The following is a 22,159-nucleotide window of genomic DNA, read 5'->3' as shown; positions in this document are numbered from 1 at the left end:
ACCCTGTATATATATATTTTTTTCAGTTCCAAGTGCTTAAAATAATGTGAGTGGTGTTTTTATAATGAGAAACAGAGCACCTGCTTTGCCTGGGGATGGAGTGTGGGGGCATGGGCAAATGGTGCAAAGCCTACACAGGACAGGGTTAGAGGCCTGTGGATGGAGCCCTTCCCAGTGCAGTCTCCTCCCTTCTCCTTCCTAGAAGCAAGCTGCAACCTTTCCCCAGAACCACTTGTGTATATAACCTGGGAATAAGCCAGCTGGAGCAGTCCAAAATGGAGCCACTAAGCAAGCTAATAGCTGAACGGTATTAGTGATCAGGTGTCTGCTGCTCTAGGTCGCTTCTTGGCCCCCTTTTATTTAGCAGCATAGACATAACCAAAAGTTTGTTTAGGGTTTAGGCACTGTGCTAGACACTGTATACAAATATAACACAATGTTGACCACTTCTCTGAAAAGCTTAGCTTAAGGCCTTTGCTAATCAATTGTTTGCCAATTGATTTTGGCAAATCTGTTCAACACCTAAGTAGTTATTCCCAAAATAGTTCTAATAAATGCTCTTCTGCTAGCGCATTTTTTGCAGACTTTCACCCTGAATGGTTGCTCTTACTCATGTTGTTTCTTTTGTCAGCAAGGCCACGTTATTTTGTCTGATGCTTGACTGACTGTGTTTTTTTATTCAGACCTGTGGTGGGTGTTTTCATAATATTTATGTTAACATTATGGCACCTTTGAACAGTCTCACAAACAATCATGGATATCTGAATATGTGAAGTAAATTAATACCTGCAATTAATCAGAGAAAACAGAACATGGCATTTCTACTAGGTAAATTGGAATGAAATAAATAGAGAGGAAGGACCACCCTTTTCAGCAGCAGCCCAATGTTAGGTCATCTTAGAGCTACGTGAAACTGTGCAATTCAGGGCAATTTCAGGGTAGACAGAAGTACTGGAAGCTGTGCTGTTGGCAACAGATGCTGATCATTGTGACTGTGTCATTAGGCACAAAATACAGAAGAAAAGAAAAATGAAAGGATTTTTTTTCCTTGTTCTGGAAACTGAACAAGAAGACTATCCTTACAGATTTTAGTCTGTGTTAAATGTAGATTTAAAATTATTTAAAATGAAATGTTAAGAACAATGAAAGAATGATTAAAAAAAAAAAAAGAACATGGATTTGTGTAACTTGCTTACATTGTGCAAATTATACTTTTCCAGTCATTTTGAATAAATAGCTTGGCTTATACTTCTAAAATTTTAAGTACAGTGTGGTAACTGAGGTTAGAGATGAGAAAGGTATTATTTGCTGAATTTAAACTAATATAAATGTGACTATTTAACTCTACAGTTCTCCAACCTTTCTTTCCTCATTGGCACTAGAGAGGTCAGGAGTTTAGCATTTGAACACATGTTTTTTGCATTAGTTTAGTTAGGAAATTCCATTTCTATTTCAAAGAATTATGTCCAATTACATAATTTCCATTCCCTCTGCATAAAAACTGGTAATCCAAAACTGGAAACCGTATTTTTCAATGTATTGTGAAATTTTCAGAACAGTCAGATGAGGACAGTGAGCACATTTAAGCTTCATACATATGGTTATATTTGCTGTTACTGCAGCTTTGCATAGCATGCTTTAATTTTGCTGTGTAATATTTGCCAAGATTCTGAGATATAATGCAAACTGAATGGGCAGTACAATGGGGAAGGAATTCAGGTTTGGGAGTCCAAGGGGAACGTATTAGAAAAAAAGACAAAAACAAAAAGCAATGCACATAGATCCTGCTCCTATGTCTAACTTGCTTCAATAACAGTTGTATTTTTGCTTTTTCTTCATTTTCCTTTTTTAAAGGGAATTTTGGATCAACAAGAACTCTTGGAAGGTCCACAAGGCTTAGAAAACGCTCGCTTTGGATCAGCGATCGCAATACTTGCAGACATTGATTTAGATGGCTTTAATGATGTTGTAATAGGTGCACCACTGGAAAGCCAAAACTCTGGAGCAATTTACATTTACAATGGATATCAGAAGACTATACGTACCAAATATTCTCAGGTAAATAACTTTGTTGCATAATGCTGTGCTCAGTGCCTTCAGATCTGCTAGAGGAAAACTGAAGGATTGCCTTTCTTTTTATTGGCTTCTGTTTCATCCTCTTAAAGGAACATGGTTATTCTCATGACTTATTTCAAGTTTTGTGCCTCTCCTTACTTCAGCTGTCAGCATGTTCTGAATGATGTTATAGTGCTTACAGATGAAGTGTACAGAGAAAAATGACTTGCAGGATGCTCCATCTGGGCCTGTTATGTTTTTTTGGTGCTTGTGTATGAAGTGAACTAATTTCCTGTACATTTTTGACAGCTGTTATTTTTAGGGTGATGCACAACAATGAAGGTTAGATAAATCTCAGCTCTGTAAATTATAAATATACAGTATTATATGTAACAGTTATAATTTCAATGTCACTTTCCATGCAGATTTTCTGGTTGCAGAAATTATTTGTTAGAAGTCCTGTTAAACTTCCTACTTTTTGAGTTGCTCAATGTAGAATGGAAAAAGTTTCCAGTAAGCACTAGTTGGCATATAGCAGTCCGTTAGTTGACAGGGAAAGACAAGGGACAAGACAGGGAAGTCTAGTTCATTGTCTGCTGTAACAGGGGAGGAAAAGCTGCTTAAAAAATTGAGAAAACATCTGCAAAAGTATTTTGCTTAAACAGTACATTTCATGTACAGGAAATATATGCAAAAATCCATTGCTTGGGCTGCTATCTAAAAGCTTAAACACTCTTGTGTCCACTCAGTAATCAAACTCTCTTTTCCAGAAAATTTTAGGATCAGATTCTGCTTTTGGACAACGGCTCCAATTCTTTGGAAGATCAGTAGATGGCCATAGAGACTTAGATGACGATGACATTACTGATGTATCAGTTGGTGCTGATGGAAATGTGGTTCTACTTTGGTTAGTAAACTCTTTTAGAAAGGCAGCACTTCATGATTCAGATGCAAGTCGAGCATTTAGTTAATTAAACAGCAAAACAAACAAACTGAAAAGCTCTTTCATTCCATGTGTTCGGGGCCAACAGTTATTGTAAAATTGCTATTATTGTAGCTAGTTGCAAAACAGTATTGGACTAAACCTCTTTTAAGTATGTATTGTCAAACCGCTGAAAGCCAATTTCAGGAGTGGAGTCAGAGAGCATGGGGGTGAAGCTAGGTGGTGGTGGGTGCTGCGGTGGGATCCAGCAGGGATGGGAGGGCTAGGAGAAGCCACTGCCGGCCACTGCACAGGCACGTGGGTCCGGAGCCACGGGGCGGCTGCAGGGAGTGGAGCTTGCTCAGGAGTATTTGTCACAGCAGGTTATATAACAGCCAAGGTATAATTCTGATAGCTGAGTCTACCAAAACAGATGAAAACACTTCCCCCACAGCCTGCGTGACTTTTGCTAGCTGACAGACTCATCTGTGTGAGAGAGTTGTCCTGCAGGGTAAGGACACAAAGCAGTGAAAGAGTGTTGGCACCCATTTCTGGCAAAAAACATCTTTTCTGGCATGTGGGTTTGCATTTTTGCCAGAGCAGTTTGAGTAGTTTCACAAAATAAGAAAGAAAGGCTWCACAAAATCTAAGCCCTGTGCTCCCTGAGCTGTGTATTTTCCACTGTTTCCATGCAGAGCTAAATTAAAACACAGCTTGCTTTCCTATCTGTCATCCTTCTTCTCGCCCGAGGCTCCCATTGTAACAAGAAAAACATTACTAAATTGCTACTTATTCCATCATAAAACAACATTATTAAAAATGAATGGTCAGTTTGGACCTTTGACTCACAATAAAACTGCTGCAGGTGCTAGTGGTAATTGCATTAAAGAAAATTATGCTGCTTGGAATACCAGTGTTTATGTCTATTTGATTAATGAGGATGCTTATTTTTCTTTTTCACTCCAGCATTTGGTCTGATTAATGAGTTTCACTTTTGATTAAAGTGTTTGTGTTTACTTGCAGGGTTCCTTTGCAACTATTCTTCAAAATCTTGATTAATTACATGAAAGTTGTTTTTCTGAAAAAGTACAGTATTAATTAAAAATGAAGAATAACCCTTCTTCGCCTTTCCAGAAAAGCTCAGTGACTTCCCTAAAGGAGCATAAGAAGGTTATTTGTTGGGGAAAAAAAGGCAACAACAGCTTCATTATCTTAAGAAAAGGATTAGGGCATTAGGATAAAGTTACTGATTATCCATTGGTTTGACATGATAAATTATTTATTGTCAGTATTGAAAGCTACTATACAACAAATGCAGTTACATGCAAAGGAAAATAAATCTACCAGTAGTGTAAAAAATGTTTACATGGGGAACCATAAAAATTAATTTTACATTTACAGATTTACCAGTGATAGAAAATGGTTTCTAAGTTACCCAATGCTCTTAAAAATCACACTTAGTCTTTTAAAATATTTTTCAGGTCACAAAGCATTGCAAATGTGTCCATAATTGTCTCATTTAAACCTGAGAAAATCAGTCTGCTGAACAAGAACACAGAAATAACTGTCAAAATATGTTTTGAGGCTACATTTAGACCTGCTAAGAGAAATAATCAAGTGGGTAAGATTATTTCAATGGCATGTTTTATATTAATTTCTTCAAAAGCCCATTATTCAAATCAGTAGCAGAAATTCAGAAGAAATACTGGATTGAATACCAAGAAAAAGAGAAATCAGTATAAAATTTAAGTGCTTGAGAAAGTATTTTTAAGACCTACTGTCATCACTGTCTCATTAATCTTTGAAAACTGAGGGATTAATAATATTCAGGAGTGCTATATCCTCACTGTCCTACAAACCCCAGGAAATATCATTAGTGAGAAGCTAATTTTTCTTCATCCTCTGCTCACCAAGTTCTATAGTTTTTCTTCGGCTGATACCACAAGAAACTTTAGCAAGGGTAACTGGATATCTCTGGAAGATGCCACTCTTGTGGATAGAGCCTTTGTGAACTGCTGGTTTCAACAGCAGACTGCATACTTTTCTCTTCAACAAAAAATAATTTCCATAAGCTCACTGCAGATGCCAGTGGGGAGAAGCTCTTCTTTTCAGAGGACGGGAGAGCACCAGATATTTCTGAGACTAACATTGGCCTCTCATGAAGCTATTTAGTTAAATGTACACAGCTTTGGTAGCACTACTTGGACTGCTTCAGTGCTACATACAGTGCCTTTAGGAACTCGTGATTGTTAGCTATAAAATAACAGTGAATTTCCACAGTGTATTAGTCATAATACAAAGAGAGGACAGAAATTATGATATGATTGAAGAGAAGATGCAGATTCTTTATAGTTTCCTTAGAATTCAGGAATATGGTTGTAAGGCCTCTTTATCTAGTATAATCCTGGCCCTGCTGTCTGGCTTCTTGCCCAAGTTACAGGCTCAGACATCTGCAGTGCAGGCTGGATTGATTGCCATTTAATGTGCTCTCTGTGGATGAGAACTTACTTCAGGATTTAAACCTGTTTGACTGCTTTGGAAAACACAAGAGAAAATTTTATCATTTTGAGAATGTTCTGTGTTTAGCAAGCTATGGAAAAAGTAAAATACTTGGGGTGGTTTGGAAAGCTTGGTCATTCTGTAATATTGAATATAGTAGTGAGATCGCTGACAGTCAGACGCAGCAGAAAAATTTACTGTTGTTCTTCTTGTAGCTATAAGGTACAATGCAACACTGGATGCTGATCTCCAGTCCTCTAGAGTGACTTCTAGAGGATTATTCAAAGAAAATAATGAGAGGTACATGCAGAGGGATCTTGTAGTACGTCGTGAGGAGAGTTGTGTTCATGACATCTTCAGTGTACAGGTAAGCGCAACTGCAAACAGCTTCATTTGATAAAAATGATCAGAAGAACAAGTTGAACACCTGGAAGATGAATTTCATGCATGATGTACTCAGTGATTTACTTCTCTCAAATTCTCCACAACTGAAAAATGCAGAGTAAGATTCTGATTTCAAAGAAACTAATAACTTTCCTATTCAGCACAGAACAGAAGGATTTTTAGGACAGAGAGGCCACTATAATTATGGGCTTCAGGTCTGACCCAACACAGAGCCCACAGTATGAGTAGATTTTAATTTCACTCTGAGTAGATTGAATCCTTAAGAACTAAGAATTTTATGCAAAATTTAATCTCAGACTAAAAACATTTTAGGCATACTTCTGGTGCATAGTAGCCCATGATATGTACAGATTGTGTCTGGAAAAAATAAAAAGAATCAGAACTCCATCTTTCTCCAGAACCAAAGACCAAATGCAGCCCAGAGAACTGCAGTAAGCCCTTTCCATGATGCTATGTCAGGTAATTAGAAAGTCAGATTACTTTAATTCCTGCTTGCTTTACAATTTGTACGAATCACCCAGATGAATAAATAGGTACAGTTTTACATTCCTCCCTTTGAAACTTCCTCTTTTTTGCACTGCATACCTGAATAGTATCAGGGCAAGTATCTTGAACTTGTTCACATTTTGTGTTGTTGTGGAGCCATAAACTGTAGGGCTAGAATAGAATCCATCTAGTTCAAAGAAATAGAGGAGACATGAAATATATTCTCTTCTAGTGTTGTTCAGAGGCCTAGCTACTATCTGTGATAGTAATGCAGAGTGGAATAGGAATTTGACTTATGCAGCCAGGTGAGAACAGAAGTAACCTGATGGTTGCTTCTGAGGACCAGCTTCTGTAGCCTCAGAGAATTTGTATGTTTTAGTCCTAGAAGTAATTGTGATGAATAGCATTTCTAAGAATGATTGAAAAAGGACTTTTATCATAGAAATGGCACTAAAAACTGTTTAGCATTGCCAAAATAGGTAATCTTATAAGATTATTTTTTTAAAAAAATGAAACTGCAGTGTTATTTCTTGTTTACAGTACATTAAACATTATTTTACTATATATTATCGATTTACAATAGAATTACCAATGTTACACTATTTGCTATGCTGCCAGCTATCACCTGAACACATGTTTTACAGGAACCTTCTGATACAGTGAATTCACTCAGTTTGCGCATTGACATTGGCCTTGCAAATCCTGGCTCCAGTCCTGTCCTTGATATATATTCTCCTGCATCTGTGGCCTATAGTGTAAGTATATAGTCTTACTATTGGAAAACACATGGCTATACACAGATATATAACATGTGGCCCCCACAAGCACCAAAGAAGTACATGCAATTGAAAAACGTTTTAGTTAGGTCACTGTGCTGAAAACACATGCCTGAGTGTATTTCCCTGTTCCATTTATGCCTCTGTCTATAGGCTTGCTCTCACACACACACACACACACACACGCAGATACACAAGTCAGCATGGCATAACAAGCATGTTCATTGGGCCCAAGCAACTGTTCATGTGAACTCCTAGTTGATGGCAAACATGAAGGAATTAAGGTTAATTTAACCTACAATAAATGAGTCAATAAAAGAGAGGCAGAGTCCCTTAAATTACATTGTATTTGTTGTGGGTTAAGATCACCCCATCTAGAGTATTACTATAGATCAGTTGACATGTAGTAACATGCTACTCAGTGTTAACCTCTTCATGTGTCAAAGCTTTTAATGCCCTTGTGAGGATTTTCTCATCTGCAAAACAAGAGTATGCTTCCCCTCAAAGAAGTTTAAAAATATCTACAGACTGTAGTGTCTTAAGATTGAGCCCTATCATTCAGGAAATGGTTTTGTTTTTCATAGATTCCTTTTATTAAAAACTGTGGTGAAGATGAACTTTGTATCTGTGATCTTGTCCTTAACGTTCAACAGAAGACAGATGATAGGTAAGAGATGAATAAGTGGAATTGTTGGGGTTGGTCATTTTGTTAGTTTTCAAAAGTTGGCTTGTCTATAGACTCAGGATGAACTTCTGGATGAAAATGTCTTTCCAGTTCAACACCTACTTCAAATTAGCTGACAGAGGCAGGAAGGGGGAATAGAAATGGTATTTCTGTCCATAATCAAGGAAAAAGAGGTATGCCAGGAGCACAAATATATAAGAAGAAAATTTTCATTAAGGTAGATAAACTCAGGTTTTGGTACCTTAGGGATGAGGACACCATAATCATTCAGAGCTGTAATGTCTGTCTGGCTGCTGTTGTAGAAGGGAGAGCACTGGGAGAAGCAGCAGCCCCTGAAGTGGCCATTTCAGTCCCTCCTTTGGGGAGCAGTCAGGGTGCCTGCAGCGGGCTTTGCCACTAAGGAGTAGAGATCAGCTGTTTGGGCAGCACATCTTCCAGATCCATACACAAATATAGGTATATATTTACAGTATGCAGAGAGATACGGCTGCCTTTTCCTGGAGCTGACATCCTACCCAGCTGCCCGTGCTGTGCTGATGTTTCTGCTATGGTGGAACCTTTGTAACTTCAGTAAAATGATTTTAATGGTACATAATCAAGATCCTTAACTTTAAGAAAACATTAATTCCCTTCAGTTTTAAGAAATACCATCACAGAATTTCTTATGTCAAAGGGTTTAGAAAATAGAGGATCTAGGTGCGTAGAATTTACGAAACAGGTCATGCTTTGCTTGTTATTTGTTATTGGCTACAGTCAATAAAGTATGATACATTTTCATGTTCCACAGCTGTTCTAGTACCTCTGTTTACAACACTGAACTTTATTTTCCAACAGCAAACAGCAGTTTGTTGTCAGCAGCAAAAACAGAAGGCTGACATTCAACGTGAAACTGAGAAATGAAAAGGAAAATGCATATAACACCAGAATCCAGGCTACATTTTCGGACAACTTGTTTTTTGCTTCATCTTCTTTACCAGTATGTGGAAATACCCATTCTAATTGTTTGTATTATTGCCACTGATTTTCCAGTTTCTTATACAAAAGTTTTTTCTTTCTAGTAGTGCCTATCCCAGGCAAGGAGAATGTGCATACACACCTCTCCCAATTTATTTCTTCAAATACCAGAATTATTCCCTTCACTATATCAGTTTATTTAGGTCAAGGAGAGACACTGCCAACTCAGCATAAAAGTTGGCCATCCATCGAGTCTGACCTCACCTCTATTTCAGTCATCTTTTCCTTACTTTAGGACTTGGCATCCACATCTTCTGCTTGACTCCCAACATCTGAATGCAGTTGCTGTGCCACAGGGAATACATATATGATAAATCAAGCATGCAGCATGGGTACAGCTTTAAAGCACAGAATCTAGAAACGGTGTTACGGCCAAGGCCATGTATTCCAGCTAGACAGTTAATCAGATTGAAGTGATTGCTATATTGCTATACTAGAAGCTAGTCTTCTACTGAATTTTGTCTTAGAAAAGGAAAAGAAAGGAATTTTGCAGACTATTTTGGGGAGTGCAGTAAATCTTTAATCATCTGAACTGTTGCTCCTGGACAATTCATGTAGGATGAAATCCAGACTTCAGTGCTTGGCCTATGTTGTCAGGCTGCTACTGGAGAGGTGCATGATAATACGAAGGGTGAAATCCAGAGCAATCCCTATACTGAAGGGAGAGAGGGAATGGGAGCATTCATCACCACCCAAGAGCAGTATTTTCCTAACAATGAACTGGCAGAAGTACTCCACACAACACTGAGGGTGCCCCTCTACCTCCCCATCCTGTTGAGCAGCAGAATTATTCATTCCATTCATGCCAAAAGACCACACTGGAGCTAGGATTTTCCTCTGCTTTAAAAGCCATTTTGCTTAGAAGCATACAAGTGAAGCTTTTGCCCCAAAATGTGCCTGCTTCAAAGCAGGAAAAATGCATAAGCTGAGAAGGTGGGGGGGGGGAGGGCATAATTCATGAATGGTAAATGTTTTGTAGGGATGCGTTTTAACAAAAGACAGTATATTTTAATGAATTCTTTTCAGTGTGATGATAACTGGTTATAGCCTTTGAGTTTGTCTTTCCTTTGGTGTGAGATGATGACATGCTAAATATTCTGTAAAGTGGTATATAAGCTCCTATGCACTGTAGATTTTTCCTACAAAGGTACGTTAACTGCACATTAACTTCTGCAGTTACAGTACTTAACTCTCAGTCAGGTTGTGTAAATATGACTATAAAAGTTCTGAAAAAATGCTGTAAGAAAACACTTTAACAGTTAATGCGATAGCTGATCTGTACTGGAAACTGTCCAGCAAACAATCTCACAAGATCTTTACAGCCCACAAGAAATTGCACATGATTGGGCCTTTTCCTACCTTTCACTTGTCTCACTGTAACCCCTGCCTCTCTTCCCCACCCATCTGGAGCATCTCCAGGAATTGCTGTCATAATACCTATTTGGGCTGCTCCTTAATGTAATAGATGCTCTGTTGAAAATACAAACCTGGGGATTTCCTGTCTATTTTATCAAAAACTGATATTAAGATGACTTTTCTGTCTTTCTTCTACAGAGTGATGGGACTGAAGTCTCTTGTCAGACTGGCACAGCTCAAACTACAGTCATTTGCCAGATCAGCTATCCTGTTTTCAGAACAGGACAACAGGTAGAGCTAGCATATTTAAATAAGCTTTGTATTGTACCCCAAGACTACCCCCCGCCCCCGCCATCTGCATTTACTGCTGGTGAGGATTTCTTAGATTTAGCTGCAGTTAAATTCCCTTTGCTTTTCAGAGACATTCAAAGAACCAAACTAAGGGCTGAACTTTAGTGACCCCTACCAGATTAAGGGAAAAAATTCCCATGAAGCACACTTCTCCGTATCCCTGGAAAATGCCTGAACTCCCAGATGCAACTCAGCTTTGTAACTCTGGGAGTATAAGGCCTGGGACCAGAAGCTGAGAGCCGCTGCTCGGCATGCTACAGTCTCCAGGGAACTGAACAGCATTGCAGTCAAGCTCCTACTGCTGACTGAACCCCGAGTTAGCTCCCTTTCCTGCTCTGTGAATGTAATCTCTGCAAGGAAACACGGTTGTCTTGAGAGGAGAGGGGTGGCCCACACAGCACTAGGATGGATCATATATCCTTTTTGTCATATATAGCATAAATCTCAGGATATCCATGGTTTTAGGGAACTTAATCTCTTATTCCTCTCGGGCAGAACAAAAACTGACTTCCAGCCTCTAACATAGTCAATTGGAGCAATAAGAAACTTGCCAGAAAGAATAGAAACATGACATTCTGCAGAGGAAAAGAAAGCAAAACCAAAACACCTAATTAGATCTGAAAAGTTAGTTTGTTCTAAATTTTTAATGTTGCTGGTTGAAGTGGACCTATTGGAATGAATGGAAGAAAAGAATGAAAACAAAGCTTGTGTCAATGCCAGTATTTAAAAGCATGTAATTCAAACAACCCTGAACACCTTTGTTGCAGCTTGCAGCTAGTTACACACCATTAAAAAACACAAATAGTTCATGTTTATGTAACAATGTCAATTTGTAGGTGAAAGCAAGAACAAAACAATTCTATAGTATTAGAGATTATTGAAATGGTACACAGAAATAGGTGGAGAATTCAGTTGCACAGGGCAATTCCAGATCTTTGCACATATAATTATGTTTCTATTTGTAAGTACTTTCCATGTTTTAATATAAACTCATTCATTGTCTGTTCCATGTCTCTTCTGTAGGTATCTTTTGATATTAGTTTTGATTTTAACCTGAAAAATCTTCAGAATATGGCAGTTCTAAGTTTTCGTGCATTAAGGTAACCCATATTATTATAGGAAAGCAAATTAGTTATTAATGTTCTAATTTGTATCAAATAATTTTATAACATATGACTTAAACATGTTTTGATGAACAGTGAAAGTAAGGAAGAGCAAGACTTGGACAACGAGGTCGGGTTATCAATTCCTTTGCTGTATGATGCAGAAATTCACTTCACAAGGTATGCTGAATAACAAAAGGGGTCATTTTTAAAAGGCATTTGAATATAGTAACAGCCTCTGAAAGACCACTGAAAAAATAAGGAAAGTTTGTTTTTGTTTTGGAAGCCATAAGAAATTCCCACTTCATCAGTAGTAGCAGAAATTTATGCTCTTCCAATAATCTTGCATTTAAAGAATTACAGAATGTGTACGAAGCAATTATGGATCCACGTGTATAATTGTTACAGGGGATCAGATGCTCACATGAATGGAGGCTATATAAAAAAAACAAACAGTTCTTGTGGTTTTGATAATATAATTAATATATGCTATATATCGGGGTGGGCCTCTAGGCCAAAATGTGGTGAAGTTAGATCAAATCTGAAGCTAAACTGAGCAAAAAAAGAAAGAAACAAAAATGTCCCAGTTCAAACCATTACTTCTCTCAGAAATGAAATGAAAAAGAAAACATTTTTATTGACATGTCTGCTGAACCTGAACCAAAATATAAATGCTTGTTAGTAGTTTGAAGTAATTATTTGAACTGAAACCTGAGGTGGCATATGGAAAAGTTTCACCTTTGCTGCATCCTCCCCTTTCTATTTCTATTCTACCTCTCATGGCAGCAGAAGCAGCAAGTCCTGCTTTCCCACCCTCCCTGCAGCCTCTGGCTCACACTTATTCCTTTGCCTGCTGGCATCATCCTTTTCTCATCCCCTTGAATGGTCAGACTAAACTGTTGCCTGAGGGGTCCTTTACGCCTGAGAAGGGCATTTTGTAAGGAGAGCCAGCGAGGCGGGGGGAAGAGAGACAGACGAAAATACCTGTAAGACTGACCTTAATTTCATGCCGTAGAAATCTCTTCTCTTCAGCCCTTGAAACTCCCAGTCATTTGGGATGCACTGGAGGAGTAATCAGTCTGTTACTGTTCCAAACAAGAGTAATTTCAGTTACAGTTTAAGCTAAATTAGAACTGAAACAAAAATACACTGGTTTGACTCTCAGATAACATATGTTATTTTACTTTTCATCAAAGAAAAGATCTGTTTATCTTTCCAAATTACTGAATTTCTAGGATAAACTATATGTAGTTATATTTCATGCACTCGGTCACCAACTGCTGGTGAAGAAATGCCAAAGCATTCCAAAATTTATAAATCTAAACTGGTAGAAAAGAAACAGCAATTATTCAAAGACTGACAGAAATGGAGGCATAAGTGTTGGATGTAAAAAGAGGAACCTGCTTAAAAATGAATGACAACAATGAATTTGGGAAGTGAATATTCAAAGACTACCATAGCCACATGAAACTGTAGGCTGTATGCAATGACCTGAATTGGAATGTGGACCCCAGTATAGATGTTGAGTTTAAAAACCTGCTTTGCAGCAGCTGTTCCAAAATATTCTGAGGCCCTGGATTCACATCACCCAGCTGCACCAATTCTGGAGTTGTGTAGCATTTTTCAGATTGTTTTAATTGCTGAGAAGTGTATATTTGGGTCAGCAACACAAGTTCTTTTGATTCACTGAGAAAGTTGCATGAGGTTTCAGCAGAAGTAGGGTGTTTGTTACTAAAGTTAGCAGTGGCACAGAGATACAGAAGCATCTAACCAGGTGGCTATCACAGCAGCCTCCTAGGAAAACTAGATGATGCACACTTGAATCTGCAAATATAATTAGCTGAGAAATACCAGTATAAACTCACTGCTTCAGAAGAGGCCAGGCAGGGAGTCTATAAAAGAGTGACTCAAAGAAAAACAACATTTAGAATTCAGGTGCATCTCCTGAAGTAAGAGAAAATGGAATTTCATATGCAAGTCAAGACATGAAGGAACCACTTCAGCCACAGAAGGACCTAGATTCCTGGAGATGAGTCAGTTTAAAAGAACTAAGGGGAATACATATTAAGCCAAGGTATAATTTTAAATGGTTGCCTTGGATCCTTTGTCCTTGACCTTGTCCTCCACTTAGGAAATATCTATCTGTAGATGAAGAACTCAGTCAGCTTCTCATGGTTCCTTCTTGAGGCAGGTAATTTAGCCAAGAGGCAACCTTTTAAAAGACAAGAGTTGAGAAAACTGTGTTGTCTTCCTAAAGAGAGAATTTTATAGGGAGACTCTCCTAATGTAAGTTCCCAGGAGAAGAGGTGGGAGTCAGTCTTGTCAATGACTTCTGCAAGGACAAGGAAGCTGATAATGCATCCAGGAAGGACTGGAGATTTGAGCAGTGAGGAAGCAGAAAATGCTTCAAATGGCTTTTCTGGGAGTCCTTGTAAGGAGGCCCTTTCTTTTCCCACGGGAGAAAACATGGAGAATTGAAAAGGATCCCAGATGCAGTATGGAGGAACATCAATTGATCAGGAAGTGCCTCTGCGAGACTGCATGTGTTGATTTGCAATTGTATGCACAGATGTTACCCAGATTAAATGGGTAGAGCTGCACTGCTAAATAAGAGGGATTCGTGCCTTGTGCTGCAGGAAGGGCTGATGTAATGGAGTCATGATTGTCCACGCTCCTCGTTAACTCACTCCCTGGCTTGGTTTTTGACTGCTCAAATTAGCCCCCTCTAGGATAAAAACCAGAAACAGTTCTGGGGATGGCTCCAGAGAAGCTGCTCGCAAGGAGCAGTATGGATGTGATGTACCACACAGGGATGCTTTTGTTGTATCTGAGCACTGGCCCAGCTGGCTGTGCCCCCTTTGGCATCCACAGGCCCTCCTACTGCATCCTTCCGTTACGCACCCCTAATTGCATGCCACGGTGGGTTGCAACAGCCCTCACGTTACTTTGGAAATTTTAAACAAAAAAACCCATAAACAATAAAGAAAGCGGCCGAGGAGACGAGAGGGCCACGTGATCTGTAACGTGCGCACAAGCAGGGTGCCGTGTGTGTTTTGGCACCCAGGCAACACAGAAACAAGCCAGTCTGTGGCATTTGGCATTAGGCCCAGGGTTTCCCTTGGGGCCTGTTCGTATCTGTTGTTATAGATGCAGCGAGTGGGACTGTCCAGGGGGCTCTTAATGAGGAGGGAGACCACTGGGAGGCAGAAAGCAGCAGCTGCTGTTGGACAGGAGCTTGCAGTCCCACGCCGAGGYACAGAGGGGTGCAGGAGGCTGCACGGAGTCTTCCCTCTGCCACAGCGCCGCCCAACCCTGCTGTCCCACATTCGCATCCTCACTCGGGGTTGGGGCTTCAGTACACAGGGTGTTTTCTTAACCAACTTTATAAAATTCAGACAGCATTACAAGTGACTGATTTTTTCTTCTGATTGTATTTCTGACCTCTGCTTATAAATACCTTATAACAAACCAAAATGCATCCAGTTACATATGTTTTCATAGCAGCTGCCAAGTTGAAATGTATTGTTTTACGGTTGTTAACTAGGCTTGCCAACATCAACTTCTATGAAGTGTACTCTGATCATAACATTCCTTCCACTGTGAATAATTTTGAAGAAATTGGCCCAACGTTCAACTTTTCAGTTAAGGTTAGTAAAAGTTTCTGGTTCTAGTTCGAGAAGCTGCTTTACCTCCTCCTGGTAGCCTGTTCCCAAAAAGCAGTTGAAAAAAACATTCCTGATTTCACTGTCTGATTTCGATGCTTTATGAATCAGCGAAACAGTTGAATAGCTTAGGGATAGATACTCACAATCTTTATGAGCTTAAGGATGAAATGTGTACTTCCTGCACGAGTGGAGAGGGGAAAGAATTGGTCCTGCACTGTTTACATCTTTGCAGGATGGTTAATGTTTAACTTTAGGCCAACTATTCGCAGTGCATGTTTTTTGCTGACTCAATAAATTAAAATAAATCTTCCCAGGCTTGGACTTTGAAATTTGAAGTTTGGCTAAGGGTTAAATGCTCAAACCAGATGCAAGAGCTAGACTGATCACAGCATTTATTACATAACTCAGAAAAATGTGGTCCCAGTGCAATGTGTGTGTGGGGGGGACTTTAATTATGTCCCATTTACATTTCATGTAACTGCTATGCTAAAGGACTAAATAATAGGCATTTTGGCTGTGGCAGAATATTTGGTTTTCAAAAAAGTATTTCATGCAGTTAATAGCTTGGTAAGGAAATAGCCTGGGACCTGAAACAAAATATTGTACTTTTTGCTGCAGTATTGGTATAACGCAATTATTACTTCAGTAAGTGTACTAATGCAAAAAAGATTATAGCAAAAGAAATCCAATTCTTTCTTAATCATCCTGGATTTATGATTTTCTTGCTATACAAAATAATTCTTACTTATGTGAGTATAACTGCATGAAGTAATCATGAATTATTTGCTTTGCAGGTAACAACGGGAAGTATTCCAGTAAAGATGGCATTTGTAAAAATCCATCTTCCAGAACTGACGAGCAAAGACAACCCACTGATGTATGTAACTGCAGTCAACACAGATCAGGTGAAGAACTTAATTACATAAACTGCTGTGTTTTGGGGGGTTTAACCGGCATCATATACATCAGTTATTTCCTTCATAGTATGGTTGAGATTCAGAGAATCTCTGCCCTTTCTTCTCTTCCCATCTTCACAAAGGGAAGGGGGAGGATGATCAAGACAGCAGTACACTACTCTAGTATTGGTAGAAGTGGATTATCTTTACAGTCCACAGCTGACTTTTCATATGACCCTGGAACTCTTCACCTAGGTCCTTTTCCAAGTTCCTGGGATGAGTATAATAAAAACGAAATTTTTAGTTTAGGACAAAACTTTCAGGTCACTCAAGGAGAAAAAAAATTACTATAAGAGCAGTTTAATTCTGACCTAAAACACATTCAGTCTCTTATTTTCCAAAAGTATCCAGTATTATATAATTCACAATCTAGCCTCCAGCAGTCAGCAGTGACTGTCAATATCCGGTCACAAAAATATATATTAGTATGATAAGATGACTATAAACTCCTGAGTATGATGTCATCTAATTTAATTCCTGCCATCTTTTCTAGGCCAGATGTGTTACTTGTCAAGCTCAGATAAATCCACTGCAAATAGGAAAAAGACCTTATTCTGCATCTTTCAAGAAAGAGAACTTCAGAGCTTCTAAAGAACTGGTGAGTAAGAATGAGCACTGTAGTGCAGTAGGATAGGGGCACAGATCTGATCCTCATGAGCCCATTGCTGTACCTGTGGGGTGTGCTGTGGCGGTGATGGTGTTCCTTGCTAACTATGCAGGAGTGGAGCCTATGTATTTTTCCAAACATACTGCATCTGCCATAGAGGGAAGGAAAGGTGCTTGTTCACAGCTTGCAAGCACTTAATTCATATGCACACAAAGGCCAGGGTGAAAAATCTGATCATTAAAAGAACATTTGTTAAGGTGTATTCTTTAATGCATACTGTTGCCTCTCTTTGCTGTTTTCACTGGAAGAATTGTAAGAATGCAAAGTGCAGTACCATTACATGCAAACTGGAAGACCTTATGCTGAAGGGGGAGTATTTTGTGAATGTGTCCACCAGAATCTGGAATGGAACCTTTGCTGCTGTGAGTATCATCAACTGCGTTTTCATGCAATATCCAAATATTTCATAGATTCTGACATTTTTCAAACTTAGATAAAAAGAGACCTTTCCCATACAGGGAGACCGTCCTTTACTTTACATTATCATGTCTATTTTTCCAGATTGAAAACTTTCATCTAAAAGTAAAATAAGTAGTGAGCCAGCATAATAGAGCTGATAAGCTGCAGTCTGGGACAAAATCTAAGAAAATGCCAGGAAAATGCAGATCTTCATAGCTGGAAACAAACAAACAAACAAACAAACAAAAAACCCTTGCTGTGACTGTTTAATTCATTCAAGGGGCCAGAAACAACAGTTTCCACAAAACTGAATGTGGGACAGCAGTACAGTGTAGTCATAGCCTGAAATATAATGCTGCTTTTAGCTTTTGAACGTCACAGCCTACATAGTGATCATTTTAAATCATATCAAAATATCAAAAGCTTGTTAGTGCTGCCAGTTATATTTGTTAGACAAGGCGTGGAAATTTTTTTATTGATTTTGTTGTTTTTATTAGAGTTGGTGTCAAGGAAACAGTCCTTGCTTAAAGAGCATCCTATAGGATGCTTAAAAATATCCTTCAATAATATCTTGACTGTCGCATTTTAAATCACCATGTGTCCTCCAGGATATAATTCATCATGAATTACCAGACTTTTGAAATGAGACCATGTTTGCCTCTCAGCTAGGCAACCGACCGAACATGACGCAGTCTCAGTAGTCTGTCTGCCAAATCTTAAAACTATGTATTGACATTTAACAGCAGGGTTGTTGTCAGGTTCAGCATTCTGCTTTTTAAAAGGAAAAGGTCAGTTTGATAATGTAATATACTTATGCTAGTGTCTGAAGGAAAGCATCTGCCTGTCTTTAAAGTAGGTATTTTTCAAATCATTTGGATCAAGAACACTGGGAGAGTGCTGACAGGTACACAGAAGGGAGAGATCTGAATAAAAGGTTGCTACTTTTGCAAGAAATTGACTGGAAATAATTTGTTTACCACTGGGAGGTGGGAAGATTACATGTCACAGTTTTCTTCTTACCTCCCATTTTGTTAGTTTCTATTTAATTGTCAATGTTTAGTGCAAACAACCTTGCAGGCACCCAGCAATGCATATAATTAGCTTTTTTACTTAATGGCAATCAGTCATTGTCCAAGAAGAGGACAGCAGGCTTGCTGGTACTTGCAAAACAAAGCAAAGAAAGATGTGTTTAGGAATTAACAAAGTACTTCGAATAGTGATCAGGCGAGTCTCTAAATATCTAGCAGCCCAGGACAGAATATTTGGACAGATGGCCACAGCGTAGGCATACAACCGTGCACTGCATGGGTGGTCAGTCCAGCGCATCGGCTGCTGTGGATTCAAGGTAGCTCATGTTCCCTCTGTCAAGTGAACTGTATCTGGCCCTGCCAGTGTTTGTAGGTTTGTTAGAACCAACTGCAGAGAGATGATTCAGGAGGCAAAAGGACAGAGCATTCATTGCACCTGGGACAGCTTCTCTGGTACTGTTTGTGACGCTGGCAGCGCTGCTTACATTCCCCCATGAACTTCAAGATGTTTCCTGTGGTATTCTAGGAAGTGGGTATCTCTGTGGCTGCAGAGTTAGCAGAGTTTAGCAGTGCTAAACTGGCAGCGCAAGCACAGCTGCGCTCCTCTGCCTTGGACAGTCGCAGGAGGAAGTGGTATCTGGCACAAGGACCCTTTCTAAATGGGAGCTGGCTTAGATTTTTTTTCTTCTTCTTTAAGTTGGGGGAGTGATGTCAGAATTTGAACAGTGGAGAGGAACAGATAGTGATAGGAAAAACTAAACGGGGAAAACCAGAGAAGCATTGGATAGAGGTGAGGGGGGAAAGAAGGGAAAGAACATTCAGATTCCATTTCTTTCAAAGGCCAGAGCTACGTCCGCATCTGTCTTGTGCTGCTGGGCTGTTCCTCCCTTTCTCACTGGGCTTTTTTTTTTTTCTTTTCCCATTTCTTCATGATTAACAGCATTGAAAGCTTTGAAATAACTGTAAAAATGTATATCTAATCAAATTCTTCTGTTTTGCTTGAACTGTATGATAAAGAAGCAGAGCCAGTTCCTGACTTTCATTGCTAATAAATAAAAATAGCGAAATTAAATCTGGATTACTGATACACTGTTGCTTTCATGGAAACATTATTAGCTCAGGACAATTAAAAAGAAAGATCATTTTAATCTTCTCAATGCTGTGACTTTTTTTCTAGTTCTCAAGGCTTCATTTCAATACAGGAGAATTTTTTAGGATATCTATATATTCTGATTGATTTGCCCTTTAATAGAGCTTCACAGTTTTTTTTTTTCTTTTTAACTTATTTTTCAGTCAACTTTCCAGACATTACAACTCTCAGCAGAGGCAGAAATTGATACGCATAACCCTAAGTTATTCGTAATTGGAGAGAATACCCTAACTGTAAGTGATGGATAAATAGATATTTAACTTCTCTTTTGGTTTATTAAAGTGATAATGTTTAATATTCAGTGTCACTGAGAAGTCTATAGCAAATTACATGCTGATAATATTTGACTATGTTGAACTAAAGTATCCATTGGCTATATACATCCTCCTTTAAAATACTAAAATGTTTTTATCTAAGTCCTGTATATACAACAACGATCAGCTGAAATTAAATCTGCAGATCTCAAATAATAGATTGTAAAACTATGAACAAAACTCAATTAAAATCTTCCGAAATTCACTTAGCTTCCTGTTCTTAAAAAAGATCAAAATTTGGACTTCTTTCTGCAAAAGAATTAATTGCCCTAGATAAATGAGCTCTGGGAAATATTTTAGCAAATCTGATTTATAGTCTCACTTGTGGAAGTGTATTTGTTTTGATAGTTGTAAACAGATATTTGGCACAGCTCTCCGGCAAATGTACTTAATCTCAACTGTAAAACGTTGTGGAGTATTTTTGAAAATGGAATGGCAGTAATATGGACAATATGGACAATGGACAATATGGGACAGGTAATCTCAGCAAAAGTCACTAGAACACCACTCTTTTTAGTTTGGAATCCTTCTCCCAAGGATTCCATCCACTAAAATACAAACGTAAACAGCACCTGAAAAATACTTTTCTACTATGGTGCTATTGTAATAAAAAAAAAATCCTTGTTCTCTTGACGTGTCTACAGAGTAACACTTTTCCATTTGCAAGATTTAGGTCATAGAAATATAATCAAGGCCTTTGAAGATCAAACTGCAACTTAGTAAGGGAGTCAAGTATCTGTGAGGGTGTGTAGCATAGCTGTGTCATAGGCAATGGAAAATTCAGTTAAATGTGTACCAGGAAAATTACTGATTGACCTTTCTCAAAGTAAAAATAAGGCCATAATTCAGTACTATTTTTATCATTATTTTCTCATGGATCACTCAGTTTTTGTAAAGAATCTCTAAATAGCCCATTTGCATTCAGGGAAATCTCTAATTCCTGAAGGAGTAAAGGGAATATATTTGAAGTTCTGAAAATAATGCCAAGATTTTGCAGAAGAATAACATGACAGTATTTGGAAGTGTGCTGAGGGCCCTGAGCTTTATGACATGACTTTATTTCTACTAGGAGATGAAACTGCTTTATACACCATTCAAATATTCCAAGTAATTCTACAGGCCTCTTAGGTAGCCCATAAACCATCTATTACTGGACATTATTCCACAGCTGTACCATGGTAGTGCCAAATTTTGCAGCACTAGCAGTTCTGTTGGTGATTTCAGGAGAACCAGAATTAAACCTTTCAAATGACTGATTAAATTGACAGTTAACAAGTAAAAAGTAATTCTTCAATCAGCCATTGAAACATCTGCAGCTGGGACTTTTACAGCTCCAAGGCAGCAGCTGAAGAGACCCTGAAAGATGTCTGCCAGAGCTCCTGAACAAGGAAATGTATTTTGATAAAGTCTACACACTGATTCTTACTTGATAACCTTTTGCCCTGTAAATATTTGGAGTGTCACGGCAAATTTATCACCTGGTGAAGGGCAGTGCATTGTTAAGCTCTACTTAGGGCAGACAGATAGTTTCCTTCGGCACTTTGGCAATGGAGTCAGTACCCAGCACTGCATTTACTTCTTGACAGGGCAGAAATCATGCCCACTCTTTGCCTCTTCTCACTTTCTTGGGCAGAGGGCAGTGCAGTAGCAGTTCTGGGTTTGTTTGCCTACTTACACTATATCAGACAATCAGCTGGGATGGTAGGAGTCATCCAGCCTGACACCTACATTAGTCATTCACATCTGAGTTAGCCTTCCCATAAACCCTAATCACTAGAAAGAATAGGTAGCAATAGGAAGCAATTCATCTCATCTTAAAGATGATACTGAAAATAAGTAAGGTGAATTATGCTCTAAAATCACCTATTCCTCTCTGTTGGAAGCCAAGGGTCTATATTTATAGCATATATAGATTGCATATATAGATAGAGCATATATAGATTATACAGATATAGCATTAGATTAGGTGAATTACAGCCATGGTGTCTTACTGACCACAGTTTGACTTTAAGGAAGACATTTGATCATAATTATGTTAGGCATAGATTTACCTCTCAAATAGTGCTACTTCACTGTTAATCTAATAGAAAAAATATTACTAGACAAGCTGCACACGCATATTGGCTCTTCTAATTTGGATGAGCTAGGTTGCAGTGTAGCCAAATGAACTGATATTATCTTGTGATGCTATGTGGAGAAGCTGCTTAGATATTTTTGCGTAAGAGCTTTCAGATTTTTTTCCAAGTTAGAAAGGACTGCCAGCTGGAGGACAATATGTTAACCTGCTATAATCATCATTATGGCCATTTTATTAGAAAATACACAAAG

At 38.6% G+C, this 22,159-nt stretch overlaps 1 protein-coding gene across 2 annotated transcripts in view; it reads left to right on the top strand.

Moving 5' to 3' along the window:
* The window catches only part of ITGA2 (integrin subunit alpha 2), a 70,794-nt gene that overhangs the window by 43,795 nt on the left and 4,840 nt on the right, over positions 1-22,159 (top strand). For both annotated transcript variants that reach the window (XM_026062726.1, XM_026062727.1), the window contains 15 exons: positions 1,855-2,058; positions 2,826-2,962; positions 4,459-4,598; positions 5,692-5,843; positions 7,012-7,122; positions 7,728-7,810; positions 8,663-8,804; positions 10,397-10,489; positions 11,573-11,649; positions 11,749-11,832; positions 15,197-15,299; positions 16,112-16,222; positions 16,767-16,871; positions 17,189-17,302; positions 19,661-19,750. In XM_026062726.1, coding sequence (XP_025918511.1) covers positions 1,855-2,058; positions 2,826-2,962; positions 4,459-4,598; positions 5,692-5,843; positions 7,012-7,122; positions 7,728-7,810; positions 8,663-8,804; positions 10,397-10,489; positions 11,573-11,649; positions 11,749-11,832; positions 15,197-15,299; positions 16,112-16,222; positions 16,767-16,871; positions 17,189-17,302; positions 19,661-19,750 — 1,746 coding nt within the window. The remainder of the gene's footprint in view (positions 1-1,854; positions 2,059-2,825; positions 2,963-4,458; positions 4,599-5,691; positions 5,844-7,011; positions 7,123-7,727; positions 7,811-8,662; positions 8,805-10,396; positions 10,490-11,572; positions 11,650-11,748; positions 11,833-15,196; positions 15,300-16,111; positions 16,223-16,766; positions 16,872-17,188; positions 17,303-19,660; positions 19,751-22,159) is intronic.

Source organism: Apteryx rowi, unplaced genomic scaffold, assembly GCF_003343035.1.
Source record: "Apteryx rowi isolate R43461 unplaced genomic scaffold, aptRow1 scaffold_192, whole genome shotgun sequence".
NCBI classification, from domain to species: Eukaryota; Metazoa; Chordata; class Aves; order Apterygiformes; family Apterygidae; genus Apteryx; species Apteryx rowi.
This window is presented reverse-complemented; position numbering and strand designations above follow the sequence as displayed.